Source organism: Oryzias latipes, chromosome 10, assembly GCF_002234675.1.
Source record: "Oryzias latipes chromosome 10, ASM223467v1".
In the NCBI taxonomy this organism is placed as follows: Eukaryota; Metazoa; Chordata; class Actinopteri; order Beloniformes; family Adrianichthyidae; genus Oryzias; species Oryzias latipes.
This window is the reverse complement of record NC_019868.2, coordinates 19,500,706-19,525,549: the sequence shown is the minus strand read 5'-3', so window position 1 is coordinate 19,525,549 and position 24,844 is coordinate 19,500,706. Positions and strand designations below refer to the sequence as shown.

The 24,844-nt window shown below is 43.0% G+C and overlaps 2 protein-coding genes across 10 annotated transcripts in view; one reads left to right on the top strand and one right to left on the bottom strand.

The window, feature by feature from the left end:
* Positions 1–12,960, top strand: part of pdlim7 (PDZ and LIM domain 7) — a 36,301-nt gene extending 23,341 nt beyond the window's left edge. For all 6 annotated transcript variants that reach the window (XM_020706679.2, XM_023959288.1, XM_011480325.3 and 3 more), the window contains exons 6-11: positions 8,210–8,262; positions 8,358–8,610; positions 8,853–9,033; positions 9,139–9,259; positions 11,513–11,628; positions 11,909–12,960. In XM_020706679.2, coding sequence (XP_020562338.1) covers positions 8,210–8,262; positions 8,358–8,610; positions 8,853–9,033; positions 9,139–9,259; positions 11,513–11,628; positions 11,909–11,995 — 811 coding nt within the window. In that variant the 3' untranslated portion in view covers positions 11,996–12,960. The remainder of the gene's footprint in view (positions 1–8,209; positions 8,263–8,357; positions 8,611–8,852; positions 9,034–9,138; positions 9,260–11,512; positions 11,629–11,908) is intronic.
* Positions 12,961–13,095: 135 nt separating this feature from the next.
* unc5a (unc-5 netrin receptor A) overlaps positions 13,096–24,844 on the bottom strand; it is a 155,829-nt gene continuing 144,080 nt past the window's right edge. For all 4 annotated transcript variants that reach the window (XM_020706676.2, XM_004073514.4, XM_020706677.2 and 1 more), the window contains 4 exons: positions 21,455–21,604; positions 20,079–20,243; positions 19,815–19,993; positions 13,096–17,392 (listed from right to left, as the gene is read on the bottom strand). In XM_020706676.2, the coding sequence (XP_020562335.1) occupies positions 17,227–17,392; positions 19,815–19,993; positions 20,079–20,243; positions 21,455–21,604 (660 nt within the window). In that variant the 3' untranslated portion in view covers positions 13,096–17,226. The remainder of the gene's footprint in view (positions 17,393–19,814; positions 19,994–20,078; positions 20,244–21,454; positions 21,605–24,844) is intronic.

The window sequence follows — 24,844 nt, the reverse complement described above, 5'->3', positions numbered from 1 at the left end:
ATCTACATTAAATTAAATCATACTTAAAATACCACTGGGAACACTTTAAAAATAGACCAAAAGAGGATCAGAGTGGGTCTTGGAAGCCAAATCATTAAAGTTTTTATTTTGGCTTCAGCTGTTAAGCACTTTAAAGTACATAATAAATACCAGTCTGCTGTCAGACAGATGTTAATATTCATACAAAGATCCTTGATTCAGTACAACTTTTCTTCATTTTTCTGTACAGTGGTTTTTATTTGGTCTTTGGTCTGTTTCACAGGGGTGAACTGACCTATTTTGATGAAATCTACCAGCCCAAGTAAGGGCAGCTGCATGCTGACTGCCTTTTCGCCTTTAGCTGCTTTTATGACAAGGCTGTTTATGAAAGTACAATGAGCAGATGCTGTTGAGAAGTTTCTGCGATTGGGTTTACACAGGTCACTCAGGGAAATGCTTGAAAAGAGTGTGGTTGTGCTGCTTCTTGAGCATGTTTTCCATTTTATAATCCTAAGTGCTTTTGTGATAAATCTTGCTGAAGTTTTTTCCTCTGTCTCCACAGTCATTGATGAATTTGTAGTCTGATTTAGTCATATCCGTTCATTAGACAGCGAGTGCCTGTGAAAACCGTGTCAGTGCTTCTGCCGTGTGAAGCTGTTGAAGCTGAGATTCGAGTGGAGCATGATCTGTGCAGACAGTCTTCTGCCTGTGAAGTCGCCAGATTAGCGAGTGGGTAGCGACTTTGTTAGATTAGATCCTGTTAACCACGCCTGCCGCGGTGCTGCTGCGTGTGTGTGCAGGCACGGCCTCAGGATGGAGAACATGCCATGTTTTATCCCCAACGACCGCAGCAAGAAGAGGCTGATCGAAGACACGGAGGACTGGCAGCCCCGGACCGGCACCACTCAGTCCCGGTCTTTCCGAATTCTGGCCCAGGTCACAGGCACCGACTTCAGTAAGTCAGGGCCTGAGACAGGAGTGGCTAGGAGAGGCATGAAGTCTATCAGATAATCAGAATCACATGTAGAAAGGGCGTTGTCACTCATCTGGTCTGATCGCTTTACAAAGGATCCTGCAGAGACGGAGAACTTTGATACTTTTAGACAACTGCTGTCATTAATAACATTTCAGCAGTAAACTGATAGAAAAGCTTGAAAATGTACACAATTTACTATGGAAGGTTATATAAAAGCTGTTTTTGTAGTAGTCAAGTGTCCCTCTATTGATCAGCGAAGCTCTGATATCTTGTTTCTTCTGGATTTCTCAGTGCAGGACCCAAACGATGAAATTTCAAAGAGGTCAAGGTAAAAGTTTGAGTGAGCTTGGTAACTCTGTGTGTGCGTGCTTCTACAGTGACTTTGTTTAGCAGTTTATTGTTCGATTCCTGTTTTTTTTTAGATTTTGTAACAGTTTGTGAGATTTGCTTCCTCAAACGCTGACATTGCTGGTGTGTTTGCACAGTTTATAAATCATTTGTAAATATGTTGGTTTATTGGCTTTGCTGCAGAAATATAAATGAAACTATTAACACTTGACTGTTCATAAAGTAAAGTCAGTCAGATGTGAGTAACATAGAAAAGTGTTTTCGCATTTCAGTATTTTGTTAGATGGTCAAAGTAAAAGTCCACTAAAAGTTGTGAAATGTGCATAATTGACATTTATCTTTAAAAATAAAGAGAACTTTTTTTTAATACAAAAACCTTGAAGTTAGATGATGATAAAATAACAAATACTCAGTTTTTAGTGTTAGAATATTTTTATAACAAAGATAAGCAACAAAATAGTAAATGGTCAGTAGAAGAATGTAGGTCCCAGTTCATCTTTGTTGGCAGAACATCAGTTTTAGGTTTCAGGAAGCAGAATTAGACCTAAAGAGCATCCTACAAAAGCATTTCAAACACATTTTGTGATAAGTTTTGGAACAAAGCGGAATAGAAAGATTTAGATAAAATGTATCATTGTGGTGCAAAAAAATAGACTTTTTTTTCCTTCGAAAAAACTACATTCCATTTTTTCTTTTAGTATCTAAAGGAAAAATCACAACTAAACTTGTATTTAAACAGAAACTCAAGAATTTTAGCTTTTCAGCACTTTCAGCACAAACTAATCCATTTTCTTACTTGGAGGGTATTGACTTTTTTGATAGAAACTCCAAAATTATTTATTACAGCTCAGTGTTTAGTGACACTGATTTACATCAAGACTTTTAAATTACATTTTAAATATCCACCACTTCTTTCTCAAACTTAGCGGAAAATGATATTAATCCGTGTTTTGTTGTTTTTCAACATGCTAAATAGATTTGAGGCAAACATCAAATCTACAGACTTTTTTTGGTAGAATCAATGTTTTATATACATGGTGACACATTACACTGGCTTAGAAATCTTTTGACACAACTTTTTCCTTTTTCTGTCATGCACTTTGAGCACTTCACTTGTTTCCTCTGCTGCTCGTGTCATTCATTCTCTGCCCTCTCATCTCCTTCCTGCTTGTCTCCTCTTGTTTCATTTCTGTGTTGCCTCCGGTCAGGGAAAAGTTCCTGACTGAGATTCAGAGTCCTCGCTACGCCCGTCTGAGGGATTGGCACCATGAAAGGTCCGCTCGCGCCCTCAATATCAAATCCTGAGCGACGCGCTTGAAGCCCCGGAACGCAGAGCCCGCTAGGGAAAGTCGCACCTCTACAGCTGACGATGTCCACATGCAAAGCCCGCTCTCATGGCAGTTCACCTTTCACTAACCGTTGGGGTGAAAAAGAAGAAGTTTGGGGAAGTAATGAAAAATAAACCAAAAAAGAAGCATAGCTTAGATGACGAAGCCTAAAGTGGAACCCTGTGTACTGAGCCGAAATGTAAAATCTCCCTCTGAATGTCTCACTTTCTCACAAGTTTTCCATTTCAAACTGAATTAGTGGGAGTAAACTGGTTGGAAGGTGGAGCTATTTCTTAAGGGTGAAGGTCAGAAGCTCCTTTGATCTGTTTTTCCTCTCTGTCTGTGTTTCTCTTCCTGCCTGTTTACATCTATTAAACTCTTCATCCTTAAGTTTTCATTTCTGCTCTCATCTAACAGACAACCACAGAAAACGTTTTTTTTTCTTTCCTGCTGTCATCACCAATCTCTAAAAATACAAAAAATCTGAAAAACCATCTCTTGTCTGTCTGTTCTTTTGAGATTGAGATTGACATATTCCTTCTTTGTTTCCTTTTTTTTTTTTTAGTTTTAGTGAAGATGCTGAACACTCAAAATAAGAGTTTTTCTTTTTTGGGCTTGTCTAGGCGATGTAATCTCCAGCCAAATTCAAAGGACTTCTGGGAAGCGACATCATAAGGTCATGAGCTCGTCAAAATTCATTTATCACCAGATAACTCATCAGTGGATGTAATCAAGTGTAGGGAAATGGGGAAAATACCTAGTGGTTAGCTCGTGCTGGTTTGCGGCGCCTTCCGTTCGTGAAACCAGGGTTCGACTCCGGGCTGCTCCCTGTTCCCTTTTCTACCTCTGCCGGTTCCAAGCCCGGTTTGAGAAGGTTGCGTCAGGAAGGGCATCCGGCGTAAAACATTGCCAAATTTACCATGCGACTTGTTCGCTGTGGCGACCCCTGATGGGAGAAGCCGAAAGTGGAAGAAGACAAACAGAACAAGAAATAACTGAAAAAAAATCCATATGATGTAAATTTGCTCTTTTTTTCTTTAACCAACAATGCTTTAAAACTTGTAGAAAATGCTACAGAGTAGTAAATTTTTCTCCATTTTATTCTGAAAAGTGAATGCATATTAGTATGTTTGCTTTAAACTTGAGATCTTTAGATTTACTGTTGTATTAAGAAAGTCTTTAAGCCTTGAAATCTATAGATGCTCTTATCAGGAAGTGAAGCTTATTTAGTTTTTAAAGCAGCTCCAAAATAGTAGTAAATGTTTTTTTCCAAATTAAAGTTTTGTACGTCCCGTCCGTGAAACCAGGGTTCGAATCCGGGCTGCTCCCTCTTCCCTTCTCTGCTGCTGTGCCGGTCCCAAGCCCGGATAAATTGACAGAGTTGTGTCAGGAAGGGCATCCGGCGTAAAACATTGCCAAGTTAACCATGCGACTCATCCTCGAAAGAGAGGTTGTTTCGCTGTGGCAACCCCTGATGGGAAAAAGCCGAAAGAGAAAGAAGATTTAAAACTGTATTTATAATTGAAAGTGTACATCTTCTATTTTTTTATTTTTTATTTTTATTTTTCATTTTAGAAAGAAGTGATAAAGGATATTCAACAATACAAGTATTGAAACAGAAATAAGTCATTCATATTTTCTGCGAATGAAAAGTATGTGTGGAAAAAGAACTAAAGAAAGAAGAAAACATGTATTTGTCCCTAAGACCTAAATCCAGTTGGTTTGCACATCTTAGAGGACAGGAAGCCAGGAAGCCAAATCAAACTCATGAGCCACAGGAGGAGGAAGCCTCTGATGGACTTTCCTCCAGCTCAGCATCCACATAAAGGACCTGGAGAAAGTGGGAGGGCAGATGGAGGGATGCAACATTTTCAGGATAAGGGAGGGAGACAGATATTATAACTCTATCGTTTATAAACAAAATAAATTAGCTGTGCTTTAATTCTCGCAGCGATGGTTGGACGGGACATTGCATTGTTTGAAATGGTTTTTATGAGGCAGTTTAACTTTCACACTGCACTGTTTGGTCCACACCAGAAGTCGTATTCTTAGATAAGCCCCCTTTGGTTTAGATCAGGGGTCGGGAACCTATGGCTCGCGAGCCATTTATGGCTCTTTTGATGGTTGCATGTGGCTCGCAGACAAATCTTTAATTATACTTTTTTTTTCATTAGACCAGTCCTTCTCGGGCGCGATGCGATGCCAGAGGCGCGCAGTAGTAGCGGTGCTTGGAGAGAAAAATCTGCGCCAGCATTATCAATTTACAATTGTCTATTATTTCACAGAGTTTGTACCACCCGGAAACCTGTGAATTGCCGTGCCTAAAACTGCGCGCTCCCGTCTCTGAGAAAGAGCGCCCAGTTGCGGAGACGGGATGTGTGAGGAAGAAAGCAGAGGGTGGGGGGACAGGCAGCAGGTGAATCGCGCAGGGATTATAAAAACGTAAAACCCGCTGCCCGTCACTCACTGCAGTGTGAGTGTGTGTTTGGCTCCAGGTCTGCATGTGAGCAGTCTGTCTCACATCTACAGAACATTCAGACCTATGATCACGTTTAAATTCTCAACGCCTGCATGAAGCTGAAACTCACCACGGATCAACCAGACTAGACCATCAGCAAAACTACCACGAGAAATACTCATCATTTATTAACAACAGCATAATGATGTTATTAAAAAGAATCCCCAGACTTATTGTACTTTAAAAATGTTGAAATTACATCAAATGCACACATTCACTTGTATAGTTAGTTTTAAACATATTGTCGCGGACAGAGTTTAACTTGGCTGTTGGGCCGCCTTATACATTCTGGAGTTCATTGAACACATTGATCAAGCAGAGATCTGATTGGCCCTCAGTTCTGTCTCTCAGCTTGTCGTTGGGGAGTTTGGACCAATGGGGTTCAGCTATGGGCCGAATAAGGGAAATGGGAGGGCTGGAGCGGGAGGGGGGAATATAAAGTTGGGAGAAGTGCTCTCGTCTCGGTGGGAGAGATTCAGGAGTTGGTGAATTAATTGTTCGGCGTTTGTTGCGGTCTACAGTAACCAGAATAAAGAACCTTAAGAGAGGTGAAGTCGCCGTGCCTCAGTGTGGGAAAGGGACACTTCTATATTGAATGGCTCTTTCGAAATTATATTTAAAAATATGTGGCGTTTATGGCTCTCTCGGCCAAAAAGGTTCCCGACCCCTGGTTTAGATTAAAGTTGACCTGAAAATCCACCACGTGGCACAGTTTAGCAGCGGGTAGAAACAGATCATCCGGTTGACCAAAGTGGAATCAATTCAGAGATGTTGGATCTGACCATTTGAACCACAACAGTCCACAAAGTGAATCCAAAAAAATACTAATTATCCCCCCCCCCCCCCCCCCCTTCTTTTCGGTTCTCTTTTTGAGCAATGCTGCCCCCAAACGGTCAGCTGATGTAACTGCATGACGTTTTAGAGTGACGTGTGAAAGCTTAGTATTTACTTACTTTTTTAGGGATCAAAAGCGGTTTTCTCTTCACACTGGAGATCGGAAACATAAATATACATTTTATGGAGATTTTGCCAAACATATAATAGCTAAAAGTTATTTAGAGCACCTTAAGTGGTCAAAACTAAATGTGAAAGTTTTTATTACTCCTGACTTAATGTATGTTTTGTGAAGATATTTTGAACATTAATGCTATCCTGGGAGCAAGGGAGCTATCCTGAAACAAGAAAACCATATAAATATTAAACGAAAAAGTCAAAAAGATAAATACTTAAAGAGAAGTATCTCTTCACAGGCTTTAGGAGGCTGCTTCAACTCCACTTCCACACTGGGTGAAGAGTGACACTTGTCACATTTTTTCTTTTTAAAATAAAGAAAAGTGCTTTTCCTCTGCCGGATGCAGAACTGTCAACACACTCCTCTGCTCCCCTCATGGCTCGGGTCGATGCATCCCTCCGGAGTGCAAGCTAGACAGATGTGAATCTGAAATCACAAGTTCAAGAATAGAAGGGAACCTTAAAAGGAAACATTTCACATTAAAGGAAAAGAGAGCTCCTTTCCTGTGAGTCTTTAACGCGAGCGCCGTGCACCTGCATCACCTCACGCCTCTGGCTGATCAGAGGGATGTTGAAAGCCGGGAAAATGTCAGGAAAACACCGTGCAGGTCGATCCAGGAGGGAAGAAGCTGCCATAGAGGATGTTCTCCAATTTGCCTCCTCAACCCTTCTCCACTGAGAGGTGCGGCTGCCATAACCTCCTAATGTGGGATTAGAACCCTGCACTGGCCTGATGCCATGTGGGGCAGCTCAGCAGGGGAAGTGAAGCCATGGCAGCACATTTGACCAGGATGCTGCTTTATTTGTGTGGGGGTGTGGGGGGGCAAGTCCCAGCAGGCGGGCTTAAATGGGTCTGGAGCAGAAGGCGGCTGACCCCGGGTCTGTGTGTCAAACTGAGAGAAACCGGCTGTGTCCCTTGCTTAACCTGGCTGTTCACTTCCTTTCTTTTTTTTTGAAGCTTCATTTCCCTTTTAGGAATCTTTTCATTTAGTTTTTCCTTCCAGAATTGCAGCAGCAGTCATTTCAGCTCCTTTCCTGCAGGCTATCGCTGTACGACTGCGCAAAAAAAAAAGAAAAAAAAAGAATTGATGTCCTCTTTATTATTCAGAGGGAGCCATTGAAGGAAAAAGAGTCCGACTTTTCCTCCTGTTATAATTCCTCCTCACTCATGTTTGTTAGAAACGGTAAACGGAGGCCTGACCTGCTTCACAGTGGGGTCTGTAATTCATTTCCCATTTTCGCTCTTTATTTTAGCAAATGAGCCCTGATTTCATCATCATTCATTAGTGTGTTATTGGAGGCACAGCTGATGATGTAAACTTGAGTGACGCCTAAAGGGGTGCCTGTTTTTTTTATTTTACTTCTCAGGATAAAACGTCTCCAGAGCTCTCGGTGTTGGCTCAGATGTTGTTTTCCTCTCAGAGAAGGAGGGTTTGAAGATTTTTCTGAATATAGCCCGGCTTGCTGCGGGTAACAGAACTTTGAAATGAAGAAAACTCTCTCTTTTTTTTTTTTTTATCGCTTCTCCTCACGCAGGTTTGAAGTAAACTCCTGCATCTAAATCTGACGGCTCAACATGCAGGATGACTTTTTGTCTGACTGCTTCTTTTTTTTGCCTGCCAGCGATGTCAGTCACACGTTTTTCTTGGCTCATTAGGGCAAAAGCTCCTGAACGATTTTCAAGTGGAGCTGATATGTTTATTGGATGCATATCTGTTTTTCAGCTTTGGTTATTGAATGGAAATGCATTACATGATTGATTTTTTTTTTCTTCCCCTTCTTCCCTCCACAAAAGCTGCTATAATCATGTAAATGGTCTGCAGGCACCATGAGCTGATGGAAACGGCTTGTTAAATTTCATCAGCACAGCCAGCGACATCCACTTAAGGAAATCGACTTGTTTTGCCACAACACTCGAACGCTTTGCTCTCCTGTATAATAAAAACAACCACGAATGTTGACATCGAAAAATTCAATAAGCTGTAACCATGGTTACCAAGGTGTTTATTTTTTGCATCTTCTCAAAGTAGTTATTTTCCCTTTCCACAGCCTTGAGCCAACTACCTCTTCTGCAAAGACCCAGGCTGCAGAGAAACCAGATGGTGGGTTTCTGATGTGGTCAAAGCAGAGAAAACATCAGCAGCAACACAAAACACGCCTTTGTTAAATCCACATCCATCTGTTCCCCGCCGCGCAGGATCCAAGACCGGAGCTGCTGCTGCAGCAGCAGCACGGGGCTCTGGCCCCACCTCCCGCCCACCCTGGGTCACAGACCCGGGCTTCGCCGATCGCTTTCACCCGGACAAGACCAGCACCGTGGTGACCCAACACCAGCAGCCCGCCCAACTGACACCCAAGCAGAACCGCAGCTCCATCATGCAGGCAGCGCAGCAGGCACCCGAGGACAGCAACAGGACCCCGGTGTGTGGTGCCTGCAATAAAATCATCAGGTGGGACGGCGCTGAACAACAACGTCCATCTTCAGAACCCGCTGAATCCCTTTACTGGGTCACGGGGTTGCAGGGTTACACCCTGAACGGGTCACCAGTCTATTGCAGGGCTATTTTATTAAAATGATGCAATGCAAAAAAAAAATCCAAGTTTTCAAGGAACAGGTTTTTATTTCAGTTACACGCCTTTGTGTTTTTGGTTATTTTTGTTGTGGATTAATCAAAGTTTGATGTGCTCTAAGGGGGCGGTACCTGGTGGCGCTGGGTCGCTCTTGGCACCCAGAAGAGTTCACCTGCTCACAGTGTAAGGCGGTCCTGGAGGAGGGCGGCTTCTTTGAAGAGAGAGGCGCCGTCTACTGTACCAAGTGCCACGACAACCGATACGCGCCAAACTGTGCCAAGTGCAAGAAGAAAATCACAGGGGTGAGCGGGCCAAACCTTACCGGAAATCCAGAAATGTCAGCTAAAAACAGAAGAAAACGATCAAATCAAAGGAGCTGGTTTTTAGATCGGATTTTCTTTTGTCAGGAAATCATGCACGCCCTGAAAATGACCTACCACGTGGAGTGCTTCAAATGTGCCGCCTGCAAGGCTCCCATCAGGAACCAGGCCTTCTATATGGAGGAGGGGGAACCCTACTGTGAGAAAGGTGAGGAAGCCTCAGCGCCAAACACAAAAACCTGAAAGTATTGCTCCAGTTCACTTCTGATGTGCTCATTTTGAGTTTGTGTGGTGAATCATTTCGTTGGAATATCTAAAAAAAACAAAACGAAAGAAAATAAATTAATTTCTGTGTTTATTTCAATGATGTATTCCGCCAACGACAATGGTGTTTTGATGTTTTTAACTTGTTCTTGTGGTATTTTTCTAATGATGGACATATATCAAGAATATTAAGCTCAAAATTGCATTTCTGAGTATTTCTCTATTGAAATTGTTGTGAAACAGGAGCAGACCAAAAAATTCAATTTGAAAAAAGAACTTATTTGTGTGACTGATGGATGGATGGATGGATGGATGAACAACTATTAATCCACTAAGGGCAATTCAGTAAAAACAGCTATCCAGCGAGAACAGATCAAAGACATGACAGTAAAACCAGCGTGCGAAACAAAAAATGAATCAAATAAATAAATTTAAAAATACTCTGGGTGGGCCACAAGCACCCTGCTCTGAGCTCTCAGCAAAGAGAAGGGGTAGGGGGGCGGAGTTGCACCGTGTCCCACCTACAACTCAGAGGTGAATCTCTAATGAACTCCTGCCGCTCTGCAGAAACTATGTCCTAGAAAACAACCCTGGTTTCTTGATTTTGGCTAAAAACGGCACCATCGTAATGAAAAGACCACTGGGAACGATTTCACAACAGATCAAAAGATGATTGGCGTGTTTATAACCTTTACTAGAGTGTAACTCTGCAACTTCTTCAGTTTGTGAGTGCTGCTGCTGCTGCTCAGCGTCACTCCTGGATGTCTCCGTTACTTTCTTTTTTTTTAGCTCCAGTTTAGCTCCACACTTCAACTTGTGATTTCTGGCCCCTTATGCTGCATTTTACTCCTAAACTTGACTCCCTATAGCCAGTTTGGACACCCCGGGGGGCTCCTGCTGGGGGCTTTTTCTACTTTACTGCTGATCAGGGAGTTCTTGTCTCACTGTTATTTTTATTTATTTATTTAATTTCCCTGACAGACTTATTCCTGTCGGTGGGGGGTGGGGGGATCACGTGCAGACGAGTCAGAATAATGTGGTTTGTGGAAGCGCAGTTAGAAATGAGTGGAGTAATCACTTTCCTCCCCAGAAACCCGAGTTTGAATGGACAGTTCCATTCCGTCTGTGGCAGGGATACTTGAGCAGTAGAAAAGGAAACTGGCAGAAATTAAAGTGGCTCCAAATCCCAGCGTGCACATTGATTAGTTCCAGCGCACAATGGGAGACCTCTCAGGCCGTGTGAGAGCCCCCCCCCCCCATGATTTCTGCATGTTTCTTGTAAATCTAAGTACAAAGCATCACAGGCCGTCTGTCTTAAATGTTTGATGCAACAGCACTCTGCAGCTGAGAGGATGGGAAGTTTTCCAAACCAAAATAAAGACTTTTATCAGGCTCTTTGTGACAGCTGTGTGAAGCCCGGCTGCAGCGCTGCCGAGGCTTTCTGTCTGGTGAATCGGAGCGCTGCACAGCACAGTCAATCACCGAGTGTGATGTTTTCATCTGCTGTAATGTATTTAGCTGCAGTTTACTCCATGCATCCCTCTGTAGGCAGTTATGAAAGGTGCACGCTCCTCTATTATGCTCTAAATGATTTAGCGGGGCAATGTGTTTCTTACTCAACGCTCAGCCCCTGACGGGTTTTGCTGCTTTATCAGAGGCAGAGGCAGAAACCCCAATCCTCATTTTCTGAATAATGCCTTCAGCTCTGATAAACATTCTGCTGCCTCAGCATCTTGCAGGAATTGTGCCGCTCTCGCTGCCTCTTGAGAAGCTGCGTTATAACCTGACACTTTCCCCAGAGTCCTCGTGATGAAAGAGACTGGCAAATCCAGTCAAGTATTGGGAGCAATTTCCCCCTCCCCTCCTCCTAATCCCCGCATGCTGTGAAGGCACCACTGTTGCTCCAAATATCACACTATCAAATGGCCAATGAGGAGCGGAGCCAGCATTTGGCATCCGCAGCATCTCATCCGCCGTTATTGCTTCCCTTCAATCCCTTAAGTGCTTGTGTGTAGCGTCTTCTCATCTTTAAGGGCGCTAACCTCCAGCTTTTTAAAAAAACATGAAAGGCGAGAGCTCTTGGAGATCCTTTGCGCCGTAACCTCGGCGAGAAGTAAAGTTCTGTTGACATAATTTGGCCTGGTTCTACAGACGTCAAGTCTCCCTGGAATCTGAGTTTCCTCTGTTTCCTCTCCAGACTACGAGAAGATGTTTGGCACCAAATGCCACGGCTGCGACTTCAAGATTGATGCCGGCGATCGTTTCCTGGAGGCCTTAGGCTTCAGCTGGCACGACACGTGCTTCGTCTGTGCTGTAAGTCTGATTGGACCCCTTTTTTTTTTTTGTTTTTAGCCCCAATTTTTCTCCAATCTCAGCAGAACCTGACCCATCTGAGCTCATCTTAGAACCTGGAGCTCTTTCTTCAGTTTGGTTTTTCCTATCTGAGCGTGAAAACAGTCAAAGGAGACGCATGGGTCCGCTCTGGCCCGCACCAAACTGTGCAAATTCCCATTGGCACTGGTGCAGTTTGATATCTCCTCCACCTCGGTTGCTCCATCTGACTCCGTCTGTCTGTCTTCTTTCATCTTTAAAGCTCTGCCAAATCAACCTTGAGGGTAAGACGTTCTACTCGAAGAAGGATAAGCCGCTGTGCAAAAGCCACGCTTTTGCTCCGGTGTGAGAGGAGCCAGCTGCATCTGCAGAAAGAACAACTTCTGCCTCCACCTCCTCTTTACCCCGTTTTGCCCTCTGACACGATCAGCATTGCCAACCACACAGCCACTTCAGCTCAGTCTGTTTTTTTTTTTATATCCTGCAGACTTTATTTTCAGAGGCTTCATTCTGACTTCACATGCTGTCACCTTCTAGGGCTGCTAAAACTCTCCAGATGTCACTTTGTAATTAACATTTTGCTGCTTTACTGGAACTAATCGAGAAATTATTTCAGATCGTCAGCTCTTGATATATATATATATATATATATATATATATATATATATATATATATATATATATATATATATATATATATATATATATATATATAATGCTCAGATTTCATCAATACACTTCTGTACTGAGAGCAGAAAAGCTCCTCCCACAGCGCCTGTAATGCTACTGAACCCGGTTTAGCAGAATATTATCATTGGAATGTTAAACAAAGACTCACATTTTCTCTTTTTTTTCCTCTTTGCTCCTCCCCCTCATGCTCTTGTTCTGATAATAAAGGTCAAAGATCACATGAAACACTAGTTTCATGATGGAATTTATTTCTATGCTTTAATTTTCTGTAGCTTTTATGTTGAAAGTTTCAAATAAAACCCTTTTAGATGCCACACAAACTGAAGAAACTCAATTATTTAAAAACAAAAACATGTTATTTGTGTTTTGACTTGTATACAAATAATTCCCTGTTTTTTTTAATATGTAATTCAAAATGTAATAATGTTCCACATTTGAATCTATCTAATCTAACTGCATGTCATTAATGTTCAGTTATTTCCTAAAAGAAGATTTTAGACTCTTCACTGTTTGGCAGAGATCATGAACTTCACAATTTTCATTTAGTTTTGTTTCCTTCTCTTCACTTTGCACGACTCCTTTAACCTTTCACACGGTTTAATAAACTGGGTTTGTTCGATAAAATACTTCTCGTGTAGGAAAATATTTTTGCAGTTTTTCCACCACATTTAAACATTTTTTTGTTAGTCATTTTTTAAGTTTTTATGGACATTTAAATGAATCATGAGTCCAACGTACACATTGTCCTTTTTTTTTTTACGACTACCCACTAATTATTCATTAAGACTTTAAATCTTCCATTCCAGTTAAAAAAAAATAAAAGAAACAGCTTAGGGGGGAAAAAAAAAAAAAAATAGATGTTTAGCTAAAAAAAAACAAGTAAATTACAAAACGTTAAGTTTGTTTCTAGTTTAAACTACACTTTGTTTTTGTGGTTACAATAGTGTTATACAACCACTGGTAAATTTACAGACTTGGTTTAAACCAACAAATCAAAAACTAGTAAAAAAAAGAATATTTTTATAAACTTAAAGCTTTACAAATCTACCAACTCCCTTTCCAGAATATTCACCCTAACAGCTTCTAAATGTTTGGAAATATTTTCCTTTTCATTTTCCCACTTTTATTCTATATTTAGAGACTGTTGAATATAACATCTGAACTTTAAACATGAATATAAAATACAGAAGTTCTTATAAAATCAAAATAATTAAAGCATCTTAAAATGAAATTTGATATAAATGGAGGTCTTAAGGACAGAATGCGGTGTTCTGTAAGTTTAATAGACTGTTGCTGGAGCTCAGGTTTCTGAGCAGAAGGTGCTTTCATGAAAGCTTCACTATCCCGAAAGGTCAAAGTTCAACAGCTTACATTATAGGAGTTTGATAAATGTGTGTAAGGAAATGATGAATAAACTGCCCCTAAACCTGTGACTAAATACAGAATCTGCATTTTTTTTGGTGAGTCTAATTAAAAACACTTTATAACTTTCCGCCTTGCATATCCTAAACTTCCTGTAATAAAGCTATTTCTATAGAATTTAATATCGACTTTAACAAAAATCACGTTTGGCATCAAAGAGTGTTAGAAGAACCGATCGGAAGAATTACATTTTTCACTTTTGTTCCTTTTTTTGAGGTAGTAGGTTTTGTTTCCTGTTTAGTTGGTTGCATTTTATCCTTTTAACCAGAATTTCTTTTCCTTTTTTTTTTTAACAGTTTGAAGGTAACTTCTGGCTCTTGCGTGAATGCATAAAGTTTTATAAATCCATGAAATTTGTGCAGTAAAGATGTTTTAGCAAATTTTTTTTTTAGCAAAAGTTTCTTTTAACGGACGTCAAAGTGAAATTCCACAAAATGTTTGGTTTAATGTCGACGTTCTTTTTGCAATTAAAGACTCCAGTCCTCGATTTTAGCAATATATAATTTATTTACAACAATTTTGGATTGAATTACTATACATACCTTTCTGAAATGTCATAGATATATATACATAAGGCCAAGTAAATACTTGAAAGCACTTAGAAACGAATTTCCAAAATTCTACCCACAAATTCATATCATTGTCCAAAAAGTACAGGAAAACTTCCCTCTGAAGTTTCTTTTTTTCCGTCGCCACAAAAACTTTTGACAACAATTTACATTGACAATAAGAAACAAAAAAAAAGTCAAACAAAGAAAACAACAGAATGAATATACAATTGCATAAGCGCTGTGGCGTGTAATAAATACAGCATTTTTGACTTGCAGAAAGGCAAGGAACATAGAACCAAAGAACCAAATAGAAAACCATTTACAAGCACAGGAGTCTATTGTTCTCAGTTCCCAAAGAAAACAGTTCCGTCAGTGACAGGGAGGGATGCACACGCCCAGCCTCACACACACAAACGCACACACCAACTGAAAAATGCGCACAGCCTCCTAATGAGTGACACAGAGTACAGTGCTGGGATGCATCATTTTTTTCCTCGTAACACAGAGTGAACTGACACCATGAACTCTTGAAGAAAGCACGCGTGTTACCGACATGAGCTGCACACCGAAACCCGTCGAGTCCAGAAGTCACCAACACGGAACCGAGGCGTCGCAGAACCTGCCGGAGGAGGGGGAGTGGGATCTGTCTCGGTGATACCACATCACTGAAATGCGCTCAGGCGACACGTCAAAGACAAAAGACGGGGGTGCTAAATTTTTCCACGCCGTCTGACTGAACGTGGCGTGTCGACATTGGCTCGTCGGTGGCCAAGAACTGACGTCTTCCTCCTCCGGTACAGTCCCGCTGCACTTAAATGCTTACAATTCTGGAAATGATCAGGCAGACGTATGCGGGACGAACAGGACGCGTAGAGAAAGTTCTGGATTAAAAAAAAACAAAAACAGCCTTTAAACCCTTAACACTGCAAATCACTGCTAGATCGCCAAAGAACAGGATATAGGCAAACACGTCACGGTTTAGACTTGACAAATGCTGCGCCACTTAAGTGTCTTTTTTTGGCTTCATATTAAAATATAATTTACATTTGTTTACAAAGTGGTTTGAAATAAAAACTGCTGACAGCATGGATCCTCCAGGACAAAAGTAGGAAATGAGAAACGAGTCGGACGTTTAGACGACGGCTAGGACTCACGCTACCCTAACTGTTTGTAAAAACGGCGATGAAACAACGCTTTCATCAACACAAAGGTGTCGTGGACTCAAAGGAGGTTCCGAAAACTTTGGTTACCCATTTCTGCCCATATACAATATGCAAAGTAACAGCACAGGGCTGATATAGAAAAACATATTTACATTTATGTGGCGAGGATTGAGGGGAATCGTTCTATCAGATAAAAAGGTGACGATTTTTATTTCATGGCATCCGTAGAAAACTGGAACAGGGAGGGGAGGCGGCATGTTTCAGAGAATGAATTCTGCTAAGATGCCATGTAGGAATCTACAAACTGTCAAAACCTGCAGAAGTAAAAACAAAAACAAGGATATTTTTCCCCACTAAAGGAAACCCTAAACGTACATTCCAAAGATCTGACAATCATAATTCATCTTAAAGGTTGGAGGGGGGGGAAACGACAGAATGGACTCTTCCAGCTGTCAAAGAAAAGGACAGATTGTGTGATTCTTTTTTAGGCAGACGACTTCACATGCAACCCTGAGGCAGACACACAACTATGGCTAGTTAGGGATTGCTCACACCTTCACAAAGTACACCTCTGACCCAATGGGCTTTAATCAAACCCTCTTTATGCTGCCCGCTTTGACAGATCCATTACTAAGGAATTACTGTGAAAACGTAACGCAGTAAAAATATAATGAGCGGAGCTGCAGCTAATGGATCGTATTGGCTGTCTGGGTTTGAAATAAAAACATTCAAAAAAAACCAGCATCAGCGAGCAGCAGAGTTTCTGAAAACGCCTCTTAATCTAAGTGAAGGGCTTCTTCCTGATGTGGAGATGTTGAATCCCCAACAACATTGCTTCATAAATGATCCAAACAAAGCTACACAATCACACTTTCAGCATGAGGAATCATTAAGATTGTGAAGAATTTGTTGTCAGATTTTCTGTGGCAAAGTGCTTTGTATTATTCATACGCTAGAATAACCCTTTTGGCCACGCTCCTATACTGGAGAATTAATGCAATTACGGGGCAAAGAAAAAGTCATTTTAGAAAGGAGACGACATTCAGTGTTCACACATATGCAGCTAGAACGCCTTTCGGCACTATGGCTCCTTCATTAGCGGTGACCAGAAACCAGCGTGATGGAGGATGACGGGGAAACGAACCCGATGGATCTGAAGCCGAGGCTCCACACTGAAAATACAACATTATCCCCTCCTCTCTTAGACAGAAGGGGTTCAGAGAGCCCCCACCTCACAAATATTGATTTAGAAGCAGGGAAAGCTGTGAAGCGTCTCGCCGAATCAAGATGTCAAGATGTTACATTCACAGCAGTGATGCCGACCGGACCCAGAAGTACAGCCGACCGGGAGGGGAGGGGGGCAAATGGGGCTCTCTAACACAATCAGTTCGGAGAAACGGGGACAAGCGGGAAATGACGGGCCAGCTGCGAACCGCTGGCACTTTTGATGAAACGTTCAGCTTTCTGAACTCAGCAACCAACGGATGTATTGTGGCTGTGGCGCTGCGTTTTGCATATTCCTCCCACTTCTGAAGGAGTGACCCACTCAGCTAAAGGTAACAGCTTCCACAAACACACCCACTTTTCCCCCCCGAAGGACCGTCTTTGACAGATTTGAGCCTAAAATGATTGAATAAATGGTTTAAACCCCCCTCCCCCGATATAAATCATCAGAACATCTTTAGCCCCGCCTCCTGCTGTTATGAGTGTATGTTGGCGTGCCACACTTCTCTCCCATCAGTCTCTCTTCTGGGCTAGCAGTCGCCATCAGAGACCAGGAAAATCATGGCTTCCTGTTTGCCGATGTCGGCCATGACGGCGGCCAGCTGGTTGATGTTGCCGCTGTGGAAATGCTGCGCCTCCCAGAGGTCCAGGATCCCAGAGGTGGGGCTCGCTTTGGATGCAAAGAAACTCATGTGTCTGCAGGGACAGAGGAGAAGATCCGAAATCAGTTCTCTTCAGCTCAGAGAAACCGTTTTCAGAGTTTTTTAAACATTTTTTAGTTATAACTTTTACACTGCAGAAACAGGCCGGCGAGAAATATATCAAAAAAATTAATTAGAATTTGAGATAAGCAAAATAATCTTCCAATGGGTTAAAAAAACGTCTTCGTTTAAAGACCCACTCCAAAGAAAATGTTTTTTTTTTTTACATGTTATGAAGATAGAGGACATGTGTAAAAAAAAATCATCTTAAAATTGCATTTCTGAATATCTCTTTATTAAAAATTGTTGTGATTATAATGAACTTGTCTGAGCTGACATCTGGCTCCAAACTGTATGGCTGAAAAGCTCCAACACTGCTTGCAATTTCTGGATTAGATTTATCTGCAGTTTTCCAGACGTTTAAAGCACTTTCAATGTGTCCATTATTCATTCATTCATTGTTCATTAGTGTACTAGTAATGATATCTTGGGGGGGGGGGTTGAGCGGCTATAAACTAGCAGGAGAGTATGTAAATGGGTGGATGTCGGGAAGTAGGGTTGGGCTTACACCAACACCTCGGGGGGCAAACGCTGAATGAATTCCTGCCGTTCTGCAGAAACGAGGCCCTAAAAACGTCACAATCGCAATTAGATCAAAAGATGAAAAACAATTCTAGTCACTAAGACACGTTTTCTCAAACTAAGAACTTTTTGATATAGACTTTTTGATAAGATTATTTTTATTGAAAGACAAATTTTCTTAAAACAAGAGTCTTTTTACTTTCTTGAGATTCCGTTTGCAGTGATTCTCTGTCGTCTCACCACACACAGATCTGCTGTTTTTAAAGTGATAAAAACGTAAAAACCTGATAACAAAACGGTGCTCTTTTGAAGCTGCCATCAAACACAAAACGTCTGTCACTTTTTATTTGGAGCTTAGTGCCTTAATCCTCTATTTGATGATGAAATTCGCTCCCAGTCCGCTATAGCAAATCCTATATGGACTTTCACAGTTGAGTCGGAAGTGACCTTTTCCATTCTAGGGCCACACCTTCACCATCAAACCCAATCAATGACAACAAAGCGGCGGCTCCGTCAGCGGTGTGTTTGATGTGGCCTGGGCATCCGGAGACGCTCCTTTGATTAATGGCGTTTTCCTGTTCCTCAAATGTCCAGGGCCTCGCGCGCTCTGTTGAGGACTACACGGCTGCGCTGGGCGAGTGTTTGGGAGGGGACAAACCAAAACACCAGCCAGCTGTGTTCACCTCGGGAGAGTCTGCTGTTTCCTCGAATCTCCTGTTAAATGTGTGACAGCTTTGGCAGAGCGGACAGCCTCGCTCTGCCATTTTCAGGCAGTTCTGCCTCCCTGAGCGTCGGGGAGGACAACGACTACAAAAGAAAGAAGTGTTTGTCAAAAAAAAAAAAAGATAAATCTGTCTGGAAACGGACCATAGTTCGGATAACAGAAAGCAGCGTGGCGTCCGACATGTCAGCTCTGTTTATTCACCTCGCCGTGTGAAACAGCGGCTTATCTTGTACGGCTGTGACACAGACGCTCGCTCGCTCTTTGGAGGGAAAGATCAAATAAAAGGTTCTTGGCATTTTAAGTTTTATCGAGCCGTCTCGTTCCGTTAAGTCTGCCCGCTTCACGCAGTCAGACACAAACAGAGGAACGCAGCCTGACAGAACGCCACGGACAACGCTGTCTTTTTCAGGAAAAAGGCGCCGCTCAGGACGGATCAAGCAGCAGAGAAGTTGTTCCTTCCTGCAACCTAAATGAGAATTGATTATGTTGAGCAAAACATTGCTAATTAAACCTGTAGTGCATCCATTCGGCTTGTAATTAATTGGGGTAAATAAAGTTGATTGAACAAATGAAGTGCTTTTATTTGATTTTATTACAAGTTGGAAGTTAAACTGGAGGATGAGGGATCAATGCCGGCGTCACGCCATTGCAGGTTCTAAGGTGATAAACTGGAAGCATTTGGGTGGAGGTCGGCACCGATCCAAACCTTTTTCCATCTTTTTTTTAATTTTTTATTTCCTCCCGGCTGACGGGCAGCCAGCCTTTCCAATTACGACGGTTAAGCAGGATGTAGGAGGAAGACATTTAGCTGCAGACTTTAAGCTGCTTAGCTTTTTCTGAGGGAAAAAAGGTAAGAAGGGGGTCATGATTTCCTGCAGAAATGATAGCTGTATCCATCGAGTCCACATTAATCCTATAGCCGACTGAAGAGGATTAGCTCGCCAAGGCATTACCTTGTTTACCTGAACTTTAGGACAAACACTTGACTGAGAAGATGGGCTCTTCCCCGGTGAAGAGTTTTACAAATGTAGAAGATAAGGCGACAGTAGAGGACATCTGCTAACATTTGTGACCACATTTGGGACTCCATGTGTTTTGGTGCTGTCCGTACCTCTCAAGTTTAAGTCTTTGTGCTAGCATCCTCCAGTCTGCTCCGTTGGGACAGGGGGCATCCAGACTGCTGCAGATCTTCTGCCTGATGAGGTACGGGATCTGAAAGGCGCTGGGTCCTGCCAGAGCCGTGGCGTTGCTGTCCATTACTAGAAACTCGGAGTCCACCGCTCGAGTGTCCTGGTGGGAAAGGACCGGCTTACAAACCGTCTCAGCGCGGCACGAAGGCAGCTGGTTTTAAGCGGGCGTGTCTGCTGAGTGTTACCTTGGCAATGTTAAAGTCCAGGCTGAAACTCTGGCCCTCGCCTTCCACCTGCCACACGCACAGCTGGCAGGTGAGCTCACAGGTGCTGAGGCTGAGCCGCTCCAGAGTGAACGTGCAGTGCAGGTACCGCTGGGAACCGTTCCAGATGTGGTAGAACGGGATCTCCTGGTTAGACAAACGGCAGTGAGAACCGCGTATCTAAAGCAGAAAACAGCCCCACTCTCCTGGCACAGACCCCGATGATCACTAATTACCCCGACATGAGCTGCCATCCTTGGGTAAAATAAATCAAAATAGATCCAAGGCTGACAACAAAAGGCAAAACATCTTTAATTTCACATTTTAGTTTCTTTCCTGATCCGCAGTAGATGCTGCAAATGCTTTGAGCATCACATCAGTGCAGCACAGCTACAGCACACAGACTCCTTCCTGCTACACTGTTTCTTCATCTTTGTCTTCCTCATCACACACGATGGAAGAACTCCTAAAGCTCTTTGTTCTGAGGAGGACCTTTAGCTGAGACCTGGCCCTGCAGCACACGCTTGTAACCATATGGGGGCACTGTTACCCAGGCGGACCTGCAGCAGAGGGAGTCGGCTGGAACACATAAATGTCTTCAAGGGGCTCCGGGGAGACTAAAGGCCTTTTTGACTGCACTGCTGAGAGGGGAACAACACTTCCAAATGAACAGGCACAGTCCAGAGAAATAAGCCTCTGCTCTGGGTGCGTTGTAGCTCCCGCTGCTCGCCTGGCACAGCCTGCGTTCGCTCTTCGGGGACCTGCAGCTCAGTGCTCACACAGTTCCATCCAGAACACTTTCTGCTCCTTTGAATGGTCTTTGTGTTTCCGTCGTTGGAGCGGCATTGTTGTTGGCCGCACAGGTAAGCGGAGTTCTGCAGACTTCCAGATATTTACACGCTTCTCTATACTTCATCTAAGCTCCTTTTGACATGACTGCGGCTATAATCAATCAGCTGGCTGCTTTTGGTTGGTGCACACAGCCCAGCTTTCAATGCAACTATGTAAACATGCACACAAAAGGCACACAGTGGATGCACGGACATCCAGAACCGGCGACTTTTGCTGAGGCATTGATTAAAAGCTTCCTGGTGCAAAGAAGATGTTGATTTAAAAAAAGAAGAAGAAATAAATGAAAAAAACTCCCTTATGTTAGAACAAACCACAAAAATACGTAAAGTTCTGCAGTTTTGTCTGCATGCACCGACCCCGCCTTCTGCAGCTCTTACAGTCAATTCAAACAATGGCCGCAGATGCTCTAATTTGACAGATTCAGGCGGGCGCTTGTGTTCTCTTGTCTGTACTGCTGTTGTGATCTGGTGAGACCTCCCGCCCCCTGCAGGGGCCATCCGACGCACCTGGTAGCCGGCGAGCAGCTTGCTCCTCCAGTGCGCCTGGGGCATGTCATGGATGGACAGGCGCAGGTTGTGGTAACTGTCTTTGAAAAGCAGGACATGAGGCTCATCAATCAGGCGACCCCCGAGCTGCCGCTCCATCTGCATCACCTCCTGAGGAGAGACAGAGGCAGCGAGGGCCGTCAGGGCTCACGAGGAGCCAGCCGTACAGGTAACACAAACAAACAAACTTTTTTGCAGCTCATCACAAACGCACAACATGGATTTAGGTGATGTCTTAACCACAATGGCATCAACGTGAAGCCTGTGATTTCTCAGTACTGTCTTCCTCCACAGAGTAGGGCTGTGGCTGAGTGGACCTTCCCACCTGGATGGTAATGAAAGGGCCAAACGCGCCGTTGGTCGGCTCCTCACTGCTTTAGCGTGAAAACGCCCTTCATTTCCCTTTTTTTGTTTTTGTGCCAAGACAGATTTGTAATAGCCTGCCTAATATTTTAATCTCTGTGGGATTTGCTCACTAGACCATTTGTTGCCGTCCAAATGACCATCTGGAATGGGATGATATTATCCTCCGCAGCTCCCTCTGTCTATCCTGTGAGCCGCCCGACTCTTTAAAGATCTGCTCTCCAGAAAGCACTTGTGCTTCACAAGCCACGATCCGACGAGACCCACAAACGCTGAACAACTTTAGACTTTCATGGGAATCCAGGATGCGTTCAAGAGTGTTGGATTTCTAAAAGACAACAACATGAGAGGGAGGTGCGTGTGGATGTGGACCACATACTGAATGCTACGCGATGGAGCGGTTACTCATGAATTTAGCAAAGACATCTAATTAAGGAAGAAGTGGCTGTAATTTTTTTGTATGCACACCGCTGATTCAATTTTCTGCCCTTTTTCCCAGGAATGTGCCAGACTGATTCCAATTACAACAGGAAGGAAGCTGTAGATGATCTTTTTGGGATCTCTACCTGCATTTTTTGATTTGCTCCCCCTTTTGGTCAAAGAACTTTTTCACAAAATTGAGTTTATTCATGAAAACAAGAACTCCAAATCTCCAACTAAGATCTTTCTCAAGTAGTAAAGGATGCTGAAACTCTGTGCCGAGTTAGTACAGTATAGATCCTGACATATTCGATAGTATTGGCATCCTATGACATAAAATATGTGGATTTCAGTGCTTCATTTCTGTGTTTGTTTGGGACATGTTAATTTGTCTGAAACGGACAAAGAAGCAGGCGTAGTGACGCGTGAATGTGAGTTTTAAATGCAGAAGGCATAAGGAAACTCCCATTTACATAGATTTTCATTGTAAGTGGTCGCTTGAACATGCATTGCTGAGGGTGGTGTGAACGTAGCTTCAGGATAATGTAGTCTGCGCACACATATGACGTAGTATTGATGCTGGTGGACAGTGCCCTTACGCCCCACTTCGGTCGTTGGTAGGGTACAGGCCCCTTACTTAACTGCATGCAAATGCTGCACGGATGGGGCGTGTTGGTGATATGTCAGTGCCGGTAGGACGCCCACACAAACTACACTCTGGTCGTTCAAATTTCTCATTCCTAACAGTCAGGCTTCAAGCATAGAGGCCAACAGGTGAACAAGGAGCATACACTCCTCACTGGAACAGCACTAATGGACTCCCTTTGCCCGGGTTTGGGGAGGTTGAAAAAGTGAAAAATTCATACTGCGCCCACTTCCCCCTGACTCACCCTTATGTGTTATTTAACTGTTTGCTACAACTTTACCCCCCAGCAGGCTTATGGAAAAAAACTTTTTTGCTTTATGGGCTCATTGAGCGGTTTACAATCTTAAAATTTTGTGTGAGCCACCTGGGTACCCCGTACAGTTTTGTCCATTTTTTACCTGCAGACAGCTTATATCCAGCCTTAAGGGCAGTTGTGACTAAGGCCCTGTCAAGTGTGATGCTGCTTCGTTACACTTAAATGTTTTTGGGGAAAAAATCGTGTTTTTTTTATTTTTTCCACTTTTGAAGCACCGGTTTTAGGCACAGGAACCGATTTGGCACCGGATAAAATCTAAACAGTAACCATCCGTAATTCTAAGTCTACAGATTCCTTCAACCCCAAATGTCCAACAGCATTAAAAGGGAACGTATGTGGAATTGGATGATGCTTTCCTCTGTGTTCTGCCACAATGGAGCATTATGATCTTACCCAGCCCACTTTTCCTGTGAGGGAGGTCAGGCGGGAGCCGGGAATCAAAGCGTGGGAGGTCTAATGAGTTAATAACAGAGGGCAGAGTGTTCGCCGCAGAAAAGCCCCCCGCTATTATGTCTCTTACAGATACAAAAGGCACATTATGTGGACTTCCACTGAGGTTCATTTAAACAGTTCTTAAGCACAATTATTTGTTGGGGTGATTAGCATTGCAAATTGGCTGCTGGACTTTGATCAGGTCTTTGACCTATAGACACAGATCTATAGGTCTTAAAGCAGAAGAGAGTGGAGAATGCCAATTATCTTATTATCAACAAGAAAGAATTACAATGAATATTAAACTGCTCGTCCGGCAGTTTGTCAGCTTCAAGGCTGAAAGGCCGAGATTACAATCTGACAGGGTCGTGGACACTTCTAGATGCACAGAACGACGCTGCTGCCTTGCTCACAGGTTGTTTACTTGTGTCTAGCACGCATGTGTCTCTACAGGATTTCAGCATATGTTCTGGACGCAGAGAATAATGGCCCTCTTTACGCCTCATTATCCCGTTAACAAATGACAGTGTGAATAAGCTAATAGATGAGAAGCTAAATTTGACCATGCAAGTTGGTCCTTCCGAGGGAAAAACAAAGCACGCTTTGGAATCGCATCACATATTAATTATCATCTCAGAAATCCATTTTTGTTTCATTTAGTGAAGGAGAAAATCAAGGTGACCTTTAAGATGCATATGAATGGTGAGGCCTTCAAGTACTGCAGGAGAAAAGCTCTTTTGTTCTGAAGGAATTTAAAATAGTGTGTGAGGACTGCGAATTCAGAGCCCAGCAGAGCCAAGACCACCCTCTGACATTCAATGAGGCTGGCTAAAGAGAGCGGGATATAGCAGGGATGAGTGGAAAGAGCAGGAGCTGCAGAGAAGGGAGACACAGGGAGCTTAACATTTGTGTCTCCAGGTCACCAAAGTGGCCAGCTTTAGCAGGAAAGATAACAGGATTACTGCAATCATGGCCAAATTCTGCCCCCCCCCCCCCTTTTTTTTTTTTTTTTTAGTGTGACTTCAACCCCTTTGCATCCCACTCCACACCCATCCCTTCATCCTCTTGGCATGGACCAGAGCTGGTACCGTGATAGACTGGGGCTGGGCTCCACTGGGAAACAAGAGACACTCATACAGCTAATCTCCTCAGGCTGGTGCTGACAGAAAGAGGT